The sequence below is a fragment of the Mytilus trossulus genome, unplaced genomic scaffold (assembly GCF_036588685.1).
Source record: "Mytilus trossulus isolate FHL-02 unplaced genomic scaffold, PNRI_Mtr1.1.1.hap1 h1tg000247l__unscaffolded, whole genome shotgun sequence".
NCBI lineage: Eukaryota > Metazoa > Mollusca > Bivalvia > Mytilida > Mytilidae > Mytilus > Mytilus trossulus.
In genome coordinates this window covers 2,793,449-2,817,363 of record NW_026963318.1, presented here as the reverse complement: position 1 = coordinate 2,817,363, position 23,915 = coordinate 2,793,449, and the positions used below count along the sequence as shown (strand labels likewise).

General features: G+C 31.5%; 2 protein-coding genes across 2 annotated transcripts; one reads left to right on the top strand and one right to left on the bottom strand.

Annotated features, from left to right (window-relative positions):
- Window positions 1-1,370: 1,370 nt before the first annotated feature.
- Window positions 1,371-3,309, bottom strand: LOC134701672 (uncharacterized). The gene has a single exon (XM_063562807.1). The coding sequence runs from the start codon at window positions 3,307-3,309 to the stop codon at window positions 1,618-1,620; it is 1,692 nt and encodes a 563-aa protein (XP_063418877.1). The 3' UTR covers window positions 1,371-1,617.
- Window positions 3,310-13,777: 10,468 nt separating this feature from the next.
- LOC134701671 (uncharacterized) lies at window positions 13,778-15,469 on the top strand. Its single transcript, XM_063562806.1, has one exon. It carries the CDS (start codon window positions 13,778-13,780, stop codon window positions 15,467-15,469), a length of 1,692 nt encoding a protein of 563 aa, XP_063418876.1.
- The last annotated feature ends 8,446 nt before the right edge of the window (window positions 15,470-23,915 follow it).

Sequence of the window (23,915 nt, the reverse complement as noted above, 5' to 3'; positions counted from 1 at the left end):
ATATGGTTGTATTTATAAATTAACTGTTTACCAATTTTTTTTGAAAAACTAAGGCTTTTCTACCTCAGGCATAGAATGCCTTAGCTGTATTTGGCAAAACTTTTAGGAATTTGGTCCTCATTGCTTTTCAATTTTTATTTGGGCTTTATAACTTTTTTTTATTCGAGCGCCACTGATGAGTCTTTTGTAGACAACACGCTCGTCTGGCGTATATACTAAATTTAGTCCTGGTATCTATGATGAAATTATTTGTCCTACTATGGTTTGCACCGGGCCCACCTGCTTGATAGATATTGCAAGCTCCTAAAATTGAAATATATTCATCGATCTCGAAAATATTGACGTTTTTCTTCTTCATTTAACACATTTTGAGTGAATATCTTTATTAGTAATTGTAAAATGTCTATTAAAAATACATGCATTAAAATTGAATCGTTTCGTCAAATCCATTTGGTTTAAGTAGGTAAGAATATTCTGTAAGAACATGCTGTTTTTAAGTGGTTTCCAATGGGAACAATGTTAATCATAAATACTGTCGGTGCACTGTTGCCTTAGATGTCTGGAGGCACCCTCCAGACATCTAAGGCAACAGTTGCATAAAGTTGCATTGTGTTTGTTTCTGTATAAAGGAATAAGAATTTGGATTTTTTTTTACATTTTTTCAGTTGAAAGCGTAGCTATCGTACACATTGCAAAGTCAGGGGAACACTACTACATATTTGTCAGCTTATGTATTATCCCAAAATTCCAAAGACAGAGGCCTCATTGGCACATGACAGGAGATATCAGTTTAATTGCAGTCTGTAGCTGGCATTTCAGTAATGCAAGTAGTCCTTTGTAATTTATGTATTATTTTTGTTTATTTTCTTTTATTACCTATTCCGACATCGGACTCGAACTTCTCTTAATATATATTTTACTGTGCGTATTGTTGTGCGCTTGGATTATTTTACATTGGCTGGAGGTAAAGGGGAAATGTTGAGATTTCAAAAATCGTGTTTGACCTCGCCCTATTTTGCGCCTGTCCCAAGTCAGACGCCTCTGGCCTTTGTTAGTCTTGTATGATTTTTAATTTTAGTTTCTTGCGTATAATTCGGAGTTTAGTATAACGTTCATAATCATTAAACTAGTATAAAAATTTGTTTAAGGGCCAGCTGAGGGACGCAACTGGGTGCGGGAGTTTCTCGCTGCATTCAAGACCAATTGGTGGCCTTCGGCTGTTGTCTGCTATGGTCAGGTTGTTGTCTTTTTGAACCATTCTATTACCTTAAGGTTTTTAACATATGATTTTGGTAGGGGACCTTTTAAAACTTTTAACATGTCAATACAGTATATCCAATGATTCTCATAATAATCCAAAATCTTTATATAGTTAACACCTACGTTGAATACAATTCAATTATCTTAAGTTCAGTCATACTCTAATTTCTCACCAAAAAAAATCATCTTTTTCACATTTGAAAGGTTCTATAGTCTATTTGCACATTAACATAATTATAATGCTTCACATTATGCTTGAAAAAAAACCGGATGAAATGCGATATGGCCTTCAATACTTTTGTTTATAAACATATCGCATGATGAACCAAAAAGAGAGAAGTTTTCAATGTAAATATTTTAAATCAAATCAAACAGTCGAGCCTCGTCGTGAATATTTGCCACTAGCAATTGTTTCTTATGTCTATAATAACGAAGTGCAATGGGATATCGGAAACCATCACATGATTCCAAAAGCTCTCGATACATTTGTCCATCATTGGAGATAACAACCACATTGTTCGAATGAATCCCCGCCACGTACACATTACCATCACTATCTACATCAATACCAAGAGGATTATTCAGAACGTCTTCATTTTTGAATATCCATTGTATATCACCTTGTAAATTATAACATGTCACAGTGTGATTTAGTCTGTGTGTATGATAAATGTTGTCTTTATATATGGCAATGTAACCTTCACTGGCCATTTCTTCTTGGACTATGTCGCTCATAGTCTCTTCATTCAAATTTAGCATTCGTAAACCTTTGTTGAAGGCGGAATAAATCAGGTTCTTTTCTTTCAATACTATGCCATAGTTATCCGAGCTCAGTGAAATTGTCTTTTTTATATTTTTCCTCTCTATATCTATAATGGTAAGACATTGCTTTCCTGATTCACCGGATGTAACAACCAATGTATTGTCATTACTGATGTATACTATATCAAACGCTCCACATGGTATCTTCATTTCAAATTCTATTGATCCTTGATCGTTGAATGCTCTCACTTTCCCTTCACGGTTGTAAGTAAACACCAATCTACCATCTGGCAGCATACAACATCCGTAAATCCATTTGCCTTGCAAGTTTATTTGCTTGTATTTCTTGATTTTAATGGTTTCAATAGATCTTGATTGAACAATCGGTACTATTATCTGAGCTTCTTTAGTCTTCTTTCTGCTTAGAACAATATCGGCAGGTTGTTTTTCAATATGGACTTCCCCAAAACTTTTGATATCAAACATGATTTTCTGAAAAACTCCGTTTATTTCAAATTCCAGAAAATGCTCGTTCAACTCATTACCTTCAACTAATGAGTGCAGGAATTTATCTTTGCTAGAGACGTCTTCTTCGATTTGCTTCACGGAAAGGAACATCTGAAGATTTGTGGCATGTTGCTTGATGTTGGTAATATTTTTCTGGCATTCTTCAACTTCTTTTTCTTTCTTTTCTAATGATGACAATAACTGACCAATTTTCGAGTTTTCTTTTTCTTCGAGCCCATAGAGTTGTTTAATAAAATCTTTTTCAAGTTTGTCGAGATAATTTGTAATCTCCATTCTAGTCTTTTTAATTTCTTTCTCAATTTTCTTTCTTTTTTCTTTCAACGTCGACATATTGTCCTGTTGATGTTGGCGAATTTTTTGAAGATTTTCTGCCACTTCAACTAATGTTTTCTCAATCTCAGACAGGGCATTGGGTGTTTCGTAATTCTTAATGACGTCATCTAAATCGACGATATCCCGACATTCTTTATGTGAATCTACAATACATTTGCTACAGCAAGGTTGTTCATGTTTCTGGCAAAACATTTCAAACTTTTTACTGTGTTTGCTACAGTATTGATTGATCTTCAGAACATCTATCGGTAATTTTTGGTAATCGGTAAATGGTATCACACTATGGTTCCTCGACGCCTTAGACAATCTATGGTGTTCATGACATTCTTTACACAGTCCTTCATCACATTCCGTACACCAGACTATGCATGGATTGGTGATGAGTCGGAGGTCACAAACACCACAGCTTTGGAAGGATGACGCCATAAAACACAAAACTACAAAATAATTTAAAAAAAAGGTATGATTATAAAACTAGGCAGTTTTAATAAAAGTAGTTAAAAATTAAACAAGCAGCATCAACTAACCTCTCAATCAAACATGAACTCCACATAAAAAAATATAGTTATAGGAATCTGTAAAATAATATACATTTCCATTACTGTAACAAGTATTGTTTCAAAAACTGTTTTACTCATTTGACAAGAACCTAGTTCTCTGAATAACAGGATCCCGATGTATCACTCCGTATTATATACAATAAATGAACTATTGATCTCAATGAGTTAGTCTATCAGTTTAGCCTTTTCAGTTCTAACTAGTTATTATTTATTTTTGATAAAAATCAAACAAATTAGGACAGTTTTAATAAAAAGTAAAAATTTGAAATGTTTTAACTCAAATAAAGAACCAATAGACAGTCTATGTCAAGCAAGGTGTATGTAAATCGAGTCTTGAAAATTATATTAATTGTTAACACCTTCTGTCTTTTCTTTTTATTTCTCATTTTCGCGATAACAGACTTAAGAGTTAGAATTGTCACATCTTTAATCAAACCTAACTGGGAGCAAACTTATGATTAATTATATTCTTATTTTTTTTAAAGATCCTACAAACGTAGAATAACAAAAATACCTAATTCAAAGTAAAATCAAAAACGGAAAGTACCTTATCAAAAGGCACAATCAAAATATCATATGCATCAAACAAATGGGAAACAACTGTCATATTCCCGCTTTTGTACATGCATTTCCTTATGGTTGATTTAACCAGGTTTTATTGCTAGCTAACACCTTCACTTATTTTTTCACTAGTATTTGATATTAACGACCCAAAAAAACTAACAATCGTCGTGTGGCAATAACCTTTACCTAAGGATTAAAATTGGGAACTAATATTTCGTTTCGCTGACAGTGATAGAAATAAGAATATCTATTTTAAGTACACATGAGACAGCACTCTCATTCAAGTTACACTCTGTAAAAGTAAACAATAAAGTAGGTCTTCAACACGGAGCCTTGGTTTACACCGAACAGCAAGCTATAACGGGTCCAAAAAATGATATATGTTCACCATTCAAAAGTGAAAACCAACGGTTTACTCTATATAAAAAAACGGGAAGAGAGAAACACTTATGAACCAAACCAACAAACGGCTTCTATTGAAGATCCTGATGCTTGGATTTGTCTCAATAATTATATATATAATCATACAGTATATGTATAAGTATGAAGTAAGTCAATACACCTTAACATACCATGTTATATACATGTAAGAAGAAATAACAGCTGGATCTATAAAATCAATAGCGGACAATAGATAGTACAAGTTCCGTAATCACGTTATATGAGGAAACTGTAAAAGACAAATTGTCAAAATCAATGTCTTTATATATTATTATTGTATAACTAATCATAATCAATAGTTAATATTTTTACTGTATAATCTCCCTGGTTAAACAGTAACTAATTTATAGGGAAACCCGACTGAATGCTGTGAGTCGAGTAAGTTGTAAACAGTAGAGAAATGTGCAATAAAGAATTTATTTTATTAAAAAAAGGATCTATAATTGATTACGTACTAAATGTATCCATGAATATTTTTTTCATAATATTAGTAATAGGCAAAAGCTAAAATCAGAAAAATACTGAACTCCGAAAAAATTCAAAACGGAAAGTCCCTAAGCAAACGGCAAAATTAAAAGGTTAAACACTTCGAATGGATAACAACTGTCATATTTCTGACTTAGTAAAGGCATTTTTCTATGTAGAAAATGGTAGATTGAACCTGGTTAATAGCGCTAAACCTCTCACGTATTTGAAGTTGCAACACACTTTGAGCATATTTTCATATAAATAAACAGTTTTAAATACCAAAAGACCAACATCCTCTCTTCGACAGTTATGATGTTTTACCATTCGTAGCTTTTCTTATTGTTATTTGTATATTCATGTGTTCTCTTTTTCTTTTGGTTATGGTGTACACTGTAATGTTAACACTACTGGCTTTGTAGCCCGACTTGGGTATGCATATTACTAATTTGGTGACAGAAGTTCATCTTATCTTCTCGATTTACGTTGTCATATTCCTTTCATATTTATATTAATAATGCCACGTGGATATATACATCATCAGCCAACAACCCAATGTGAAAAATCATTTAAAGACATCAATATACAGCTTAAAAAATAGACGAAATTAGAGGTTTAGTCAATTGTTTAAAAGTATTATAGATTTATTTGCAAAAATTTAAATATTATCTTGCACAGTATTTTGAGTATATGATTCAATCTTCAATTATAAAAACGTGATTTCTTGCAGCTAATCTTCAAAAAATACGTCAGTACTAATAAATGGGACATTGATTTGAGAAAAACAAAAAAGAAGCTCTCTAGAGGGTAATATTAATTGTTTGTATATTTGGAATCTCAATTGATTATGACGTAAGATATGGACGTCGACTTCAAGAATGCAGGTTACTTAAGTACCAGCCTCAAACTAAGTCTTACATATATATATATATATATATATACTAGTTTATTCAGTATTGACGATAGATAGACATTGAAAAGAGTGATAATATTTTATAGTTATAATAGCACTTTACATTTTTGATTTCAAATACTAAAAGAATAGTTAACATTTCTTCAAGTTTACAATCGTTGTCATAATATATATCTAGAAAATTTAGAGTCATTAAAAAATTCATTAGATTAACCAACACTACACTACAAATTATTAAAGTAAAGTATAATGGCATTGAGCCGTTGTCCATCAGTCTTTTTTTTTCGTAAACACTCATTTGTCACCAGAACTTAATAGCACTGAGTAGATAAGTATACCATATTATGCAAGTGGTTCATATGCATTAGAATTTTGATCAGTCGACTTATGGAGAAGTGACGGGTCTGTAAAGCATGCTTACAAAGTTCATTAATTGATAATATTTTCATAATGTTCAAACAAATGACTTATTTACGACAATTTGAACAAAAGAACTAAAACTACACAGAAGTGCGCTTTCTAGCTCATATAGCCCAATGCAACATTCCATGTTTTGGCATTACTAAAACCATTATATACCTTCTAAGAAACAATTAAGACATATAGCCGAAATCTTATACAAACAAGTGAAAGATTCTTAACTGGTCTATATTTGTAGTAAAGAAACCCAATAGAGAAATGACCACCACAAAATAACTCATTTAGAACCATGTACGTAGTACATGTATGCCGGATATAATATATAATATATTCAATCCCACAAAATAAAATCGCATCATGTGGAAAAGCATCGAATGTGTTCTTCTCATGATTTTGAATTTTTATATGCAATTGGAAATTCTATGTTGTTTATAATAATATATCAGAATCATTGATAACAAATGAGCATAGAGCATGACATGAAGGAATTATTTCTTAATTATTCCGTATATTTCTACGAGTGGAAAAGTCTTCTATTTTTTATCAACTTCTAAGATTTTAAACTGTTTTTTTTTATATAGATATGATCATATCAATGATAGGTAAGTTTAACCAAAAAATGCGTATTACCGGGCTTGTTATACAATCTGAGAGGAATACCTCCATCATCAGTGGCATCAGACGTTAAAAGATAATCAAAATTATCAGGCTTATAATTTGTATGAAAGTCAGACGCACGTTTATTCTACACCAGAACTCATCAGTAATAATGGTAATAACACAGTAAAAAGGGAAAATAAAGTATGATGCTTGACGACAGTTAATGTAATCTCTTCCTGGGGGGAAAGAATCCTTAGTTTGACGAATTCAACCGTTGTCTCTGATATTGTCTTTATTTCGTTAAAACAAAAAAATATTCTTTGCATTTCTTCTATATAAATATTGAATACATGTTAAACAGTTTTGCCTACCTTTCACTCAATAGGCATTGAATAATTTGTTCTCCTTTGAGTACAAGCAGTGTTAAAATAAACCTGCTTGACTTTGTATAATTTGAACAGTATGTCATTGCACAGGTGTTCGTATATCGTTTCCTTGGACGATGTATTTAAAGATATGTAAACAATATCCCACAAGAAAGAGACACTATTAAATGACTTTGCTAAAAATTGTAGGTAAAGTACGAACGGGATTCATGAAGTATGGATATAGAATACGACAAAATAAAAATTGTAAAGTTGTAGAAAGCTTCTTTTTATAAAACTCTAATCGAATTATAAATACATAAATCAGTCAGATGTTGAAAGTCGTCTAGTGTTGACAATCAATATTCATTTATATTCTCTGTTAAAAAAAACGCTTTGTTTGGTCTATATTAAAGATTACATCAATATAATTTAAAATTCGTTATGTGGTTATATCACAATGGGACGTTCTTAGTCATTCATCCGAGCTTAGCGACTGCCAAACATATACGAACTTTCCTGCACTAGAATTTGATATCATGAACAACATTGTTATATTAGTACACAGATTTATATGGATGAATCATATTACTGAATTTGACGCAAATGACTCAAATCGTGTTTTGATTGTCGTTTTGATTTAAAAATAAAATACGTTTAATGTAGTTTTAGGTAGAATAACCGATAGTATTATGCAATTAATAAAAGGACACAGTGAATTCCTTACAAATATTGCACGTGTTAAAAATCATTTTTTTTTAATCTGAAATTAAATGCAGAGAAAGCCATTGATAAAAGCTCAACACTGAAAATTTTAATGGCAATTTATAAAATAGATAAAAGAGATAAAAAAACAATGATTCCTAAACTTCTTTCCATATGATATTTAACATTATTTAGACAGTAGATTAAACTGTGAATTTATCAACACTAGACGACTTTCAACTTCCGACTGATTTTATCAGATTATTACATGGCATTTTTCATATCGCATGTATTATCAGCCCTTGGTTCAATATCAGCCCAATAGCCGCATGGCTCGAGGGCTGATATTGACCGAGAGCTGATAATACATGCGATATCAAAAATGACATGTTATGATCTTTTTATCATATGCTTCAACAGTAGAGAAAAATAACAGATTCATATATTGATCCTTTTACGTGGTTCCCGAAAAAGAATTTGAAAGAGTAAAAAGTTCACTGACGTCGGACCCAAAATTTGATACATTCAAAATGAAATCTTTCTTTCATATGCCTCAACGGAGAAAAAAAACCATTCTAACATGACGTCCGTCAAACACTTTGAGTACACACACGTGGTAAAATATGAATATATTGTCAGAGCTGTGCCGATTGTTCTCCCATCACATCAAGAAAACGTAAACATTTGGTGTAAGCCAATTATTTTTATACATATACAATTGAGAATGGAAATGGGGAATGTGTCACACATTAAATATAACACATTTAAGTACATTATCATTTCAATTCATTAAAAACTACCTAAATACGTTATCGAAAATAGTTTAAGCATGTCACTAATTCAGTTTACTCTGTTATTTTACGCCAATTTAATAGTGCGTTTATTTACGGGAACGGCAAATTTTGTCCTCCTGACCACCTAGAGCGCTTCGATCCAAAATAATTGCCGTACATGTCCTATTAGAATCGAAATAATTCATGGGGGCTTGAATATATCTAGATTTTACCACGGGTTGTCCCTTTATGTCGATATTTTACCCCTCGCCATCGCTCATGGTAAAATATTTGTCAAAAAGGGCCAACCCGTGGTAAAATCACGATATATTCAAGCCCCCATGAATTATTTCTTAATTTTCATATCATAATGGACAAATCGACACAAATAAAATTCAACAATATACGTTATGAACATGTTTGGAAAAGTCAACATTTTTAAAGTAACTTTCTAAATTATTTTTCAGAAAAACTTAAAAAATGCATTTATTTACTCCTTCGTCCCTCATTTAATAACTGTTTTTTTTATTTTTTTTATTTAATTTTATCATTTTACACAATATACTTTCCAGTATTCAAATAATTATTTTGTACAATACTTTGTTATGTTTTGCACTGAAAACATAGCATTGAGGTGTATTTTCCGGAATTTGCCGAGTATCACCGGAATGCCATGTGATAACGTTACGGAAAGGCATGTGATAACAATCGAAGCATGTGATAAACTTTTCATATCAGCCCGCTAAGCACCAATTCGAAAAATATGGAAAATACTTTAATTTAATGCTATTATCATACGGTAAAAATCATATGTTGTTTAGTCTAAATATATAATAAATATATGTATCATTCAATTAGAATGTTATAAAAAGAAGCTTTCCAAATCTTTACATATTTTCAATTTGTCGTATTCTATATCCAGACTTCATGAATCCCGTTCGTACTTTACTATCAATGTTAAGCAAAGTCATTTGATAGTGTCTCTTTCTTGTGGGATATCGTTTACATATCTTTAAATATATCGTCCATGTAGACGATATGCGAACACCTGTGCAATGACATGCTATTTAAATTATACAAGTCATGCAGGTTTATTATTACTCTGCTTGTGCTCAAAGAAGAAAAAAGAATGTAATGCTTATTGAATGAGAGGTAAGCAAAACTATTTAACATGTTTACAAAATTTACAAAGAAGAAATGCAAAGAATATATTTTGTTTAAGCGATATAAATGATCAGTGTATTCAATCCTTGTAAATCCTTGAAAATATGGTAAAGAAAATATCAGTGACAACGGTTGAATTGTTCGTCGAACTAAGGATTCGCTACCCCCAGGAACTGATTACATTAACTGTCACCAAGCATCATACTTTATTAAGTATTTTTACTGTGTTATTACGACTATGACTGATGAGTTCTTGTCTAGATTAAACGTGCGTCTGACTTTCAAAATTATAAGCCTGATATTTTTGAGGATTTTCCTTTTAACCTCTGAGTTGATGCTACTGATGTTTGAATAATTAACTTGTTCTTCCTGATTTTGGCATAAACATTCAAAGTTTGTATCCCCATGCGTTTCAACTTTTTGGCCTTTGAACTTTGTGATTCAAGCGTGTCATTGATGAGTATTTTGTCTGGGGTACACAATTAATAGACTGATATTTTTGATTATTCTTAACATATGGTTATCATAGTAACGTTGACAATGTCATTAATATCAATTAAAAGCGATGGGGTTTAATTTTCATAAGCTATATAATAAAGCCGTTTTCCGGAAATACAAATGGTTATTTCATTCAGACATGATGAGTTTTCAAAATTTAGTATACATTGCGGACACAGATCATCGTGGATAATATATTTGGATATTTGACAGTATTTTCTAACAAAAACAATTTTCTGCTTTTGTTTGATAAACTGGGTTTCACTGTGACAGCCAACTTGTACCAAACCTATTGAAATAAGCAGTGTCGTTTATTTAAGGATTAGTTTTAATGTTCAAAACTGTAATGGAAGATACAATTATTGCATGTGTTATCAATGGAAGGATATATTATTATCCACAAATTTGAATTTGCATTTGCATTAAAAATTCAAAATCATGAGAAGAACTCATTCGATGATTTTCTACATGATGTGATTTTATTATGTGGAATTCTATATGATAACCGGCATACAACCATAAAGTATGTTGCAACTGTCATACAAGTGGAGGTTTATCGCTATTAACCAGGTTCAATCCACAATTTTCTACATAAGAAAATGTCTCTACCAAGTCAGAAATATCACAGTTGTTGTCCATTCGTTTGAAGTGTTTGAACTTTAATTTTGTCTTTTGATTAGGGACTTTCCGTTTTGAATTTCCCTCGGAGTTCAGTATTTTGTGATTTTACCTTTTGCCTTAAGCTTATATAATGACAAATTATGCATGGATACATTTAGTACGTAATCAATTCTAGATCCAGCATTTATTTCTTCTTATGTAACATGGTATGTTAAAGTGTATTGACTTCCTTCATACTTATACATATACTGTATGATTGTATAGTTATTGAGACAAATCCATGCATCAGGAGGTTCAATAGTATTCGTTTGTTGGTGTGGTTCATATGTGTTTTTGGTTTCTGTTTTTTTTTTAATAGAATCAATCGTTGGTTTTCCCGTTTGAATGGTTTTTATATATGTCATTTTTGGGACCCGTTATAACTGAATGTTCGGTGTAAACCAAGGCTCTGTGTTGAAGACCGTACTTTGATCTACATGTATAATCATTATGGTTTACTTTTGCTAATTTTGTTAGTTTTCCTTACAAACTTTTTTTCATCTGGGCGTCGCCGGTTAGTCTTGTGTGGACGTGGCGCGCGTCTGGCGTTTTAAATTTTTAACCAGGTACGTGTTGTTGGCTATTAATCGTTTGATTCTCTGTCCTACATTTTCTCCCATTTATTTGTATTGTAGTCCTGTCATGTAATGTTGTCATTTTAATGTTACAATTGACATTACCATTAAAGCGGAGAGTTTGGCATGCCACAAAACCAGGTTCAACCCACCATTTTGTTTTTCAAATGCCCTGTACCAAGTCCGGGGAATGGCCATTGTTATATTATAGTTCGTTTCTGTGTGTGTTACATTTTAATGTTGTGTTCCTGTTGTGTCGTAGTTCTCTTATATTTGATGCGTTTCCCTCGGTTTTAGTTTGTAACTCGGATGTGTTTTTTCTCTATCGACTTATGAATTTCGAACATCGGTATACTACTGTTGCTTTTATTTGAATTGAATGAGAGAGTCGTCGATGTACTGATAACAAATCTTCTTATTTCTATCACTGCCAGCGAAACGAAACACTAGTTCAGAATTTTAATCCTTTGGTAAAAGTTATTGCCATACGACGATTGTTGGTTTGTTTGGTCGTCAATATCAAATACTATGTTAAAAGGAACCTTATTCATCTCACTTTCCAACTGCTCCTTTGTACCTTTATATAACAACGTTCCTTTTTATCAAGAATAAATAATATCTTCCCATGTCTTTGAGCGAGTTTACGAGTGAGACATTGATTACCAATTGGTTGTCACTGCTGAATTTACGTTTGGGAATTAACCATAACATTTTAATTGCATGAATTTTTTGCTTTGACAAAAACCGTTATTCCTTTTTCCATTCTTCAAACATAATTATTGTAAACAGAGAGAAAGATTATTAATGAAAATATCAATGTATAATGCATGTGTTGCTTTAATCACCTGTCTATTATGAACATAATGCTCAAATATCTTTCAAATTATATAATAACTGTTAAGAAAAAATGATCAACATTGATCGTGGCAAGAAATTGAGAATAGATACAAACGTCAACTGACTATTTATAAGTGTTTTTGTCCTTAGGTAAAGATGTTGACAGATGTTGGTATATTCCTGAACTTTTAATAGTTAAGCATATGTTATACATACCTGAATTAAGCAAGCAATTCAATATCTACAAAAGCCACCATTGATTAAAAAAATCATCTATGTTTTGCCTTTCGTTAAGTTATTAGAAAATAAAAATAAACAGAAACAGTATGCATCAACATGATAACAAACATTTAAGATCAAAATACCGGTTATTATCAAGTTTCTGTAGTGGCTATTACTATTCTTCTAAGTACTACCTTCTATCTACTGATTGTATTTTGGTAATCTTCCAATAGAATAATTTTAAGAAAGACAAATCAAACCCATGAAAGTGTAGACCGACAAACATTATCAACAACTTACAACTGCCATACAAGTGAAGGTTTTAGGTAGCTATAAAACCAGGTTTAATCAACCATTTTATACATAAGGGAATGCATGTACAAAATCTGGAAGATGATAGTTATTTCCCATTCGTTTGATGTGTATTAGCTTTTGGTTTTACCATTTGAAAAGGAACTTTCCGTTTTTGATTTTCCTTTGAATTCGGTATTTTTGTTATTTAACTTTATAAAGTATCTTTAAAAATGAGAATATGATTAATCACAAGTTTGCTCCCAGTAAAGTTTGATTAAAGATATGACATTTCTAGCTCTAAAGTCTGTTATCTCGAAAATAAGAAATAAAAAGAATAGACAGAATGTGTAAACAATTAATATTATTTTCAAGACTAGATTTATGTACACATTTCTTGACATAGATTGTCAATTGGTATTTTATTTTAGTCATTAGCATTCAAAATTTACGTTTTATTAACTGTAGTTATTTTTGATTTTTATAAAAAAAAAATACTAGTTGGAATTAAAACAGCTAAAATGATACTCAAACTCATTGATCAAACGTTCATTTCTTGTATATAATACAGAGTGGAGCATCGGGATCCTGTCGTTTAGAAAACTATGTTCTGGTCAAATGAGTAAAATAGTTTCTTATACTTGGGGCCTGAAACAATACTTGTTACTGTAATGGAAATGTATCTTATTTTACAGATTCCTTCAACTATATTTTTATTATGTGAAGTTCATGTTTGGTGGTGAGGCTAGTTGATGCTGCTTGTGTTATTATTAACTATCATTACAACTACCTAGCATTTTTATCATCATAACTTATTTATTGTTTTGTAGTATTGTGCTTTATGGCGTCATCCTTCCACAGCTGTGGTGTTTGTGACCTCCGACTCATCACCAATCCATGCATAGTCTGGTGTACGGAATGTGATGAAGGACTATGTAAAGAATGTCATGAACATCATAGATTGTCAAAGGCTTCGAGGAACCATAGTGCGATACCATTTACGGATTACCAAAAATTACCGACAGATGTTCTGAAAATCAGTCAATACTGTAGCAAACACAATAAAAAGTTTGAAATGTTTTGCCAGAAACATGAACGTCCTTGCTGCAGCAAATGTATAGTAGATGCACATAAGGAATGTCGGGATATTGTAGATTTGGATGACGTTATAAAGAACTATGAAACGCCTAATGCCCTGTCTGAGATTGAGAAAACATTAGTTGAAGTGGCAGAAAATTTACAGACTATTCGCAAGCATCAACAGGACAATGCTTCGACTTTGAAGACCAAAAGAAAGGAGATTGAGAAAGAAATTAATAAGACTAGAATGGAGATTAGCAATCATCTCGACAAGCTACAAGAAGATTTAATGAAACAGTTATATGCGGTCGAGGAAAAAGAAAACTTGAAAATTAATCAGTTATTGTCAGCATTAGAAAAGAAAGAAAAAGAAGTAGCAGATTGTCAGAGAAACATAACGAACATCAAACAACATGCAACAAACCTTCAAATGTTTCTTTCAGTGAAGCAAATCGAAGAAGACGTCTCTAGCAAAGATAAATTCCTGTACTCATTATTTGAAGGTGATGATTTAAACCAGCATTTTCTAGAATACGTAATAAATGGAGCTTTTCAGAAAATTATGTCTGATATCAAAAGTTTTGGAGAAGTCCACATTGAAGAACAACCTGCCGATATTGTTCTAAGCAGAAACAAAGCTAAAGAAGCCCAGATAATAGTACCGATCGTTCAATCACGATCTTTTAACAACATTAATTTGAAGATAAACAAAACAATAAACCTACAAGGCAACTGGATTTACGGTTGTTGCATGCTGCCGGATGGTAGATTTGTGTTTACTTACAACCGTGAAGGAAAATTAAAAGTTTTCAACGATCAAGGATCAAAAGAATTTGAGATGAAGATACCATGTGGAGCGTTTGATTTGGTATACATCAGCAATGACAATACATTGGTTGTAACATCCGGTGAATCAGGCAAGCAATGTCTTTCCATTGTAGACTTGAAGAAGAGAAAAATTAAGAAAACAATTTCACTGAGTTCGGATAACTATGGCATGGTATTAAAGGACAATCAATTGATTTATTCCGCCTTCAACAAAGGTCTACGAATGATAAATCTAGACAACGAGTCTTTGACCGACATTATCCGAGAAGAAATGCCAACGGAAGGTTACACTGCGATATTTAAAGACAACATTTATCATACAAACAGAATAAATAACACTGTTACATGCTATAATCTGCAAGGTGAAAGGCAATGGACATTTCAAAATGAAAGCGTTCTGAAAGATCCTCTTGGTATTGATGTAGATAATGATGGTAATTTGTATGTGGCAGGGATTCATTCGAACAATGTTGTTATTATCTCCAATGATGGACAAATGTATCGAGAGCTATTGGCAGCAGGTGTTGGTTTTCGATATCCCATCGCACTCCGTTATTATGGACATAAGAAACAATTGCTAGTGGCAAATATTCACGACGAAGCTCGACTGTTTGATTTGATTTAACATGTTTACAATTAAAACTTCTCTCTCTCTCTTCGGTTCATTATTCGATATCATTAACAACAACATCATTTGAAGCCGTATATTATTGCATTTAACCCGTTTCTTTCCTTCTAGGATAAAGCGAAGCATCATAAGCAAATGTGAAAATAGACTATGGAATCTTTAAAAGGTGAAAAATAGAATTTAAGTTTTGTTTGTGAAAAATTCCAGAATGGCTGAACTTAAGATCATTAAATGTTTATTCAACGTAGATGTTACATATATACAGGTTTTGGAAGATTTGAGAATCACTGGATATACAGTATTTACATATAAAGACTCTAAATATAACAAAAATACCGAACTCCGTGGAATATTCAAAAAGGAAAGTCCCTAATCAATTGGCAACATTGAAAGCTTAAACACATCAAACAATTGGATAACTGTCATATTCCTGACTGGTACATTTTATTATGTAGAAAATTTTGAATTAAACCTGGTTTAAACGTTTCAATTGTATGACAGTCGCATTAAATTCGATCATATTGACAACGGTGCGGCGTAAAGCAACCAACAATCAATAAAAAAAAACAACGGTGTGTAAAACAACCAAACAGACATAATAGGTAAAAATATAAGACAACACTAGCTCAACATGGGTAACAATCTTAATCTCTACAAAAACTAACAAATATATAAGTAAGAAACACAAAAAGGCATATAGCCAAAAACATAAGCAAAAAAGAAAGACAAGAATACAAAATATTACCATAGCACAATAAAACAGTGACTGGGTGTATAAGAACCAAGCCAGTAAAAGGATATCCCCAGAAATAGACGTAGATGTTATTAATATTAAAAAATAAATAAAAAAATACTATAACACGTTATGTTATAGATAATGCATATTTTAAGGTTTTTCTTGTCGTAGAACACACCGAGGGGTGTCAGGATTGATCAAATGAAAGACCGACCGGAGGGAGGTCTTTCTTTGAACAATCCTGACACCCCGAGGTGTGTTCTACGACAAGAAAAACCTTAAAATATGCATTATCTGACTTATATACCGTCAAAAAATATTAATTTTATAAAGATTTGTAAAATTAGTATCCTCTTTTACCGACAACAATAAAGTGGGATATTCCTTTCTAATGCGGTCAGGTTTTAATACGCCCTGCGGCTCATTTAAAATGTGAAATAAAACTCACTATATAATTTAGATATAAACCTTTTAAAAATTGTTATCCATACACAATAAAAATATAACTGTAACTGCATGAAGTAAGGCACAAACGAATTGTTACAATTCAATAACGGTGTATGACAAATACAAGACACATTGTAAGTTATTTATTGTACCACTTAGCAGAAAAGGGGGAGGGGATATTTTATTTTATTTTTCGTTTTGTTATGTTATTTCTATCGCGAGAAAGGACAGTTGTTATTCATTTAACCATTTTACATGAATCGAATGAAAAATTCAGAAAGATTGTTTTTCGAATAGCAATACATTTTATTAAAAGATAATCAGGATAAAATTATATACCCTCCGCACCCGACCCTTTTGTGAGTTACGTTAATTTTATTCAATAGAATATAAGATTATTTTATTAGTTGATCATTTGATAGAGTAAAAGGTATACATAAATTTTAAAAAGTTATGAACTGACACGAAGACGAATATAAATACATGTAGGTTACAGTATGAGATCCTATTCAGTGTGTATCGTTCTGAACGTGCATGAAATATTTGCCACTGGACGTTAAGCAATCAACCTATTCAGTTTGACTCAATAATAGTCATCAAAGGTACCAGGATTATAAGATTTTCAAAATCTTACACACGAATATGTTAAATCTGGATTTATTTTATGAAAGTCTACATTAAAATTCATCTGACCTATATGATAATGTTTCTTTATTATAGCGATAAATCAACAAAACTTCACGTTATTTGTTTCTAAAATTAAATTGCGGGTCTACAATGACGGTTTCTTTTACATCTATCATCCGTTGAACTTTAGAAAATAAATTTCCAAATCGGCAACAAAAAACTATTAGACGAATAAAATTTTGAAGTAAATCATAGATTGCATGTTTATCAAGGAAAATAATGACCTTACACAGGTAATTAGTTTATGCCTTGGAGCATATACCTTTGAAACATGGTATCGTCCGGGTAGATTCTGAAAAAGAATGACCTGACGTTCTGAAAGAAAATAACTCCATATAGGTATATAATAAGATTATAAACCACGTAAGTATCCAGAATCAATTTATCACTGTGTATTATTTGTTTAATTGATAAAGAATATTTAACAACAAGGTCTTGGTACCTTCCGATGATATTTTTTTCAGTTAAAAAAAAAACGAAACGTTCTTTGACATATCCCTGGTTTATTAACTTTCTGCTCAGACTCTGGCCATGGTTACATTAAAAAAAGTCTGCGTAGTAGCTGCAAGCGAATAATTTGGGAAATGTATATGTTATCTTCAGATGAAGTTAGTATATTACTACAAAGGTGGGAGAATCGATAATTTCAAATTATTAATCGTCTCGTTTGTCCTTTAGATTTAAAAATTTCCAGAAGTTTGGTAGAATCTGCTTATGGTTAATACCGCTACACGAGTAAACAGTTGCATAGTATTTTTGAAGATCCTCTTTCACTTAGGACATATATTTTTCTCTATCTAAAGGACAACACTTAGTCAAACATGCAGATAAGCTGGTAATGTATAATTGTTTGTATAAATTTTTGTAACGATTAGGCCTAACTGTCATAAAACATTCGAGCACGGTTTTTGTACTCAGACTCGAGATTCAACCAATTAAAATACTGAATTTCATGTTTTGAGCATGATTTTTGTGCTCCGAGCACTGAACAGAGTTTTATGACTTCAACTGCAGGTGTCAAATACAACCAATTAAGGTTAGTACTCCTATTTTCTGTCTATTTATTGTATTGTTCATTGAAGCGAAGAAAGACTTATGATTTGCCACAATATCATCCTTGTTAAATGATATGCACATGTAGATGCAACTTTTGTATTTGGAATTTTCAAATTGGTCGTTTTTGCTAAGGAAACATATATGAATGTGTAAATGTTTTAAATGCCCCAAATACTCTGAAATGCTTGCAATGATACTATTAGTTTATGTCAACTTTCATCATTATTTTCCCCCACTTTTCTAGTTCGGACTTGTTCTTGTTCTTGGAATTGAATTGACCAACTATGCTATAATGCTAATCACCATGTAGTATTGTTTCTCTAACATCGCAATGTGTAAGTTTCCCATAGAAACTGTAAAAATGTAAAAAGAAAACAAAATTATATTTTCTCTTTACAAGAACAAGCATTAATAAACGCTACTGTTGCCTTTGATGTGTTGAGGTACTGACAATATTTATGATAACCATTCACCCAATGCGAAAACACATTTAAATTTTATTTCTTACAGAATACTCAAACCAACTGAATCATAGTGGTTATGTAACATGTCATCAGTGAATGTTGCAGCTGTCGTTGGATTTTTTGAAAGAAAAAAAAAGGAACCATAGAAACAACCAAAAATACAAACAATTGCATAATTCACAAATAGTTGTCAAAGGTACCAGCATTAAAATTTAATACTCCAGACGCGTGTTTCGTCTACGCAAGACTCGTCAGTGACGCTCTGATCAAAATAGTTATAAAGCCAAACAAGTACAAAGTTAAAGAGCATTGAGGACCCAAAATTCCAAAATAATTGAGCGAAATACGGCTAAGGTAATTTACGCCTGGGATAAGAAAATACTAAGTTTTTCAAACAGAAAATTTATAAAGATAATTGATATTCATGTCAACCCCAAAATACTGACAACTGATCTGGTGATACCCTAGGGGACGAAACGTTCACTAGCAGTTGCATCGACCCAGTAGTGTAAATAGTTGATTAAGGTACTAGAATTATAATTTAATACACCAGACGCGCGTTTTGTCTACGTAAGACTAATTTGTTACGCTCCGATCAAAATAATTATAAACCTAAATAAGTACAAAGTTGAAAAAAATTGAGGACCAAAAATTCCAAAACAATTGGGACAAATACGGCTAAGGTTATATATGCCTGCGATAAGAAAACCTTTTGAAAACTTTTAGAAATGTGAACTTTCATGTGAAGAATTTATATTTTACTTTTTCTTAATAGCCTTCGTTATCGGGGTAACGGAAAAAATTCGAAATTGATTAAAACAATGGTTCACCCTTCTGCAAATTCACAAAAATATGTGTAGTCATAAAAAAAAATTGATAGAGTAAATATCACCGATAATCACTTATTTAATTGCATACTCCTGAATATTGGCAATATTGGTCTTCTGGTACACTTCAGTTCCCTACTGGTTTTTCGAGGGGTTCCGTGTTGCTCAGTCTTTAGTTTTCTATTTGCGTTGTGTCTTTGCGTCGGTTTTCGTTTTTCGCCTTGGCATTCAGTTCTTTTTCGACAATTTTAGTTAGAATGCTCATTTGATATCTTTCGCCTCACTTTAATGGTAACATGTACAAATTTGGTCTTCTTATTTAAATCAAGATATGAATAAAGGCAACAGTAGTATACCGCTGTTCAAAACTCATAAATGCATGGACAAAAAACTAAATCGGGGTAACAAACTAAAACTGAGGGAAACGCATTAAATATAAGAGGAGAACAACGACACAATATTAAAATGTAACACACACAGAAACGGACTGAGCATTAGTCAAAATCCTCTGAGAATAACAAATATTACATCAAAACCAAATACATGAATTTGGGATAGATAAGTACCGTGACACGTCTTATAGTAATGTAAATTCACACTAAAAAATAAGAGAAAACAAACGACACAACGGAAACACAAAGTTAAAATGTAACACACACAGAAACGAACTATAATATAACAATAGTCATATTCCTGACTTGGTACAGGACATTTTTAAAGGAACCATTAAGTTCTGTGTGTAGATAAGAAGGTAGGTCTGGTTTATTTGCCTAATACAGAACATAAAGCATAAACCTAAACACAAGTTGGTGAAAAACAACCGTATATTAATACAATATATCCAAAAATTTGTCGAGTCTGAAGACTGTGTTTGTCCTCATTTAAAGGTCGCCAATAGATATAGCAATTCAGAATTTAGGGACGACATCAAAAATACAATTTAGGATATAAATAAAACTTAATGCAATCCCCCCCTCACCCTCCTCTTAACTTAATTTGGGGGGGGGGAAATGATTGATCAATAAGTATATATATAAAATCGATGTCATTTAAACAAAACTTGAAGCAATTTTGACCCACCCCCAAAATATAAGAATTAAGTTTTTTATCCTTCATTGATATTTTGATGTCGTCCCTTACTGACAATGTTTCCTCGAAAGACCTGATAACTGTATATTTGTATTTTAATAATAAATAGTGAATGCTCATATACTCAGACCATATATCTCAAAGTCTACAACGATTTTATTTTAGACAGTATTTGCATTAACCAATTTCTTGCTGATATCTGTGAAATAACACCTTGTGAACGCTATAGCATTTTTCTTAAATTGCTTGCGATATAAACAATATTGATTCATATCATAGTTAAAAGTTATCAAAGGTACCAGGATTATAATTTAGTAAAAGCTACTACCATTTGTCAAAGGTTGTTAAACCAAATAGATTGTTTTAGGAAAGAAAGACGATTACACAATTCACCGATATTACGATGTTAACAGTGAATCTCGTCAACAAATGAGGGAGTACAGAAATGACAATTTGTATTTTAACATATACCCAAATATGATAATTTAAAGATGAATGAGAATTGAAATGTGGATAGATTTATATATTGTGTGTATCCATTGCATAATTAGCACAGTCAAAACCCAAATAATATATTTAACTGAATAAACCCAATACTATCATATCGAATGTTTGAAAAATTTTAATAGAATTTGAGGAAAAACTTTGTAAAACAATCAGACTTGATTGAGCAATTGTTTACTAAAATTATATTAAAAAAATGTAATTTTATAAACACAGCAATGAATGTATCTTCTTTTTTTTTATTTAGAAAAACGATGTCTGCAAAGTTAATTTAAACCATTCATTCGACGAATTCTTATTATTCAACTTTCCTAACCTGTAACCATCTTCCTAGGTTTTCACCACTTACATGACCGAGTGAAATACATGTAAAAGAAATATGACGTCTTGTATTTCAGAGATGTACTATAAGTACATGTGTTACATAACCTCACATAAATTTAGTAGGAACAATTATTTTTCATAAAGTAATTGATAGATAAGTATGCAGCAAGGGTAGAGACAGAAAACAACCTTAAACGTTAACACCACGTAAACACTATTTTTGCTCCTATTCTTTAACTACAAACGTTAATAACAAATATCTTCCTTCATATTTTGCACTTGATTCTATGTATATCCCCTTTAAGATAGTGCTGGTTTTAGATCCTTTCTACTATTCATTAATTGTATTCCTATATTAATATTTAGTCTTAACTTTTATTTTCTATCGATAAAAAATAGTTAAAATAAGGAAGATATATACTAACACTTATTGTTTTATCGTAAAATGTTGACCTTTTTAACTATAAAGTCATTTGAATTAGGGTTATTAATATATCCATTCTAGTATCTATTATTTCGAACAAAATTTTGACCTTATATGCTTCAGAGTCAGACATAAATGTTTATGTAGCTAACTGTCTTCTATAGATAACTGTATTTGTCGTGTTCTATAATGATTCGTTTCTATCACATATCCTAAATGTTTTCTGAAAATATTCTGTACCAAGCTAGGAATAAGGCAGTCGCTATTTGATAGTTTGTTTCTATGAATGTTGCATTGATGTTGTTATTTTTGTTGCACTTCTGTATTCTATTATTTCGTTGTTTTCCTCTTATAGTTGTGTTTCCCTTGGTTAAACGATCTTACTGTTGCAAATAACATGAACATAGTGTTCATACATTTTAGTCCAAAATGTCTCTAAGATTGTAAACTGCAGCAAATAAACACTCGAAATATACAGAAACAGAAATAAAACTAACCCATGTAATATGAAGAGTCCCAATGATGATGCATACAATGTTGTTCTATTTGATTTAGAATAAGATCAAACTGACCAGACAACAGTTTTGTGTTTTGAATGTCAGTTTCTTTGTGATAGATTGTGAATTATTTGATTAAAAGAGAAAATGAAGAATTAAGTTCTTTTCCTTGGATAAACAAATATGCAGCATGGATATCCATCTTTTCAGTCTTTGTTTATCTTCTTTTTGTTATATTTGTAAGATAAAATGTGAAAAAGTTAAGATCATTGGTTTGTTAAATGGAATAGTGATCAAGAACAATATAAATGCAATATTATGTTGCCTTAAAAGTGTGTAGAATGTTGTGGTGAAAAATTGAAGTATTCAACAATTTTAGATTTCGACACTGTTTCGGCAAGGCCAAAGATGTTCAAATTTTATCATTGGACATTTAATATAAAACAATACACAAGGAAGAAAATACATTTTTGATCAATTCAACTCAGTATGGTAAACATAAACATACTATACATATGTATACACGTTAAAGTGAAAAAAGATTAGATAAGATATGGTAACAAATTATTTTCTAAGTTCCCCTCCAGACTGTTCTGAAAATGCCCCTTTTGTTGGAAATTTTTTCAGATGTTTTATTAGTTATTCGTTACTTTTTTCTTTTGACAAAAAAATAACTCCCGTAGTCGTAGGACTTGTACGAACAACGGTTTAAGTAGTGAAGAAAATAACAATGACGGTACTTGTTGTTGGCACTACATGCGCATTTCATCAGTTTATGTCTCGTCAGTGATGAATGAGGCCGAACATTTAAAAATCTAAAACTTATAAATAACACCTAGAACAAACTACCTAAAACAAAAAGTAGAGCCAAATCATGGACAGAAATTTAGAACTTTGCATGATAAAAATATCTAAGATGTTTGTTGTTTTTATAGTTACGATCTATCTATTATATAAACGATTTAAGTGTATCTAACCTAGAAAAGCATTCTAATGCCTACCTTGTGTTATGGTTTACTGTCCAAGTCAAAACATTTTTTAGTTTTCTACGCTATTAATCAAATATTTTTTTCAAAATTTTTCACTTAAAGTCATAAAAAACTTCAGATTAAAAAAAAATATGCACATGTTTTTTTTTATATCTAAATGGATAGTTTTTATTATACAACTAATGTACATATACTTTTTTTCTTGGGGAAATTCTTTAATTTGTTCACATTTAGAAGAAGTTTACTTATTTTCAATTGCTTGCTTCCAGGAAGCAATTCGCCAACATATTTTCCGTATGCATAGTGACCCGAGCGTAACCCTCCTCGTAAAAATCCGGTGATCGCAATACGCATGAATCTGTCATTAAAATAAACAATTACCTGATTGTATATGTTAAA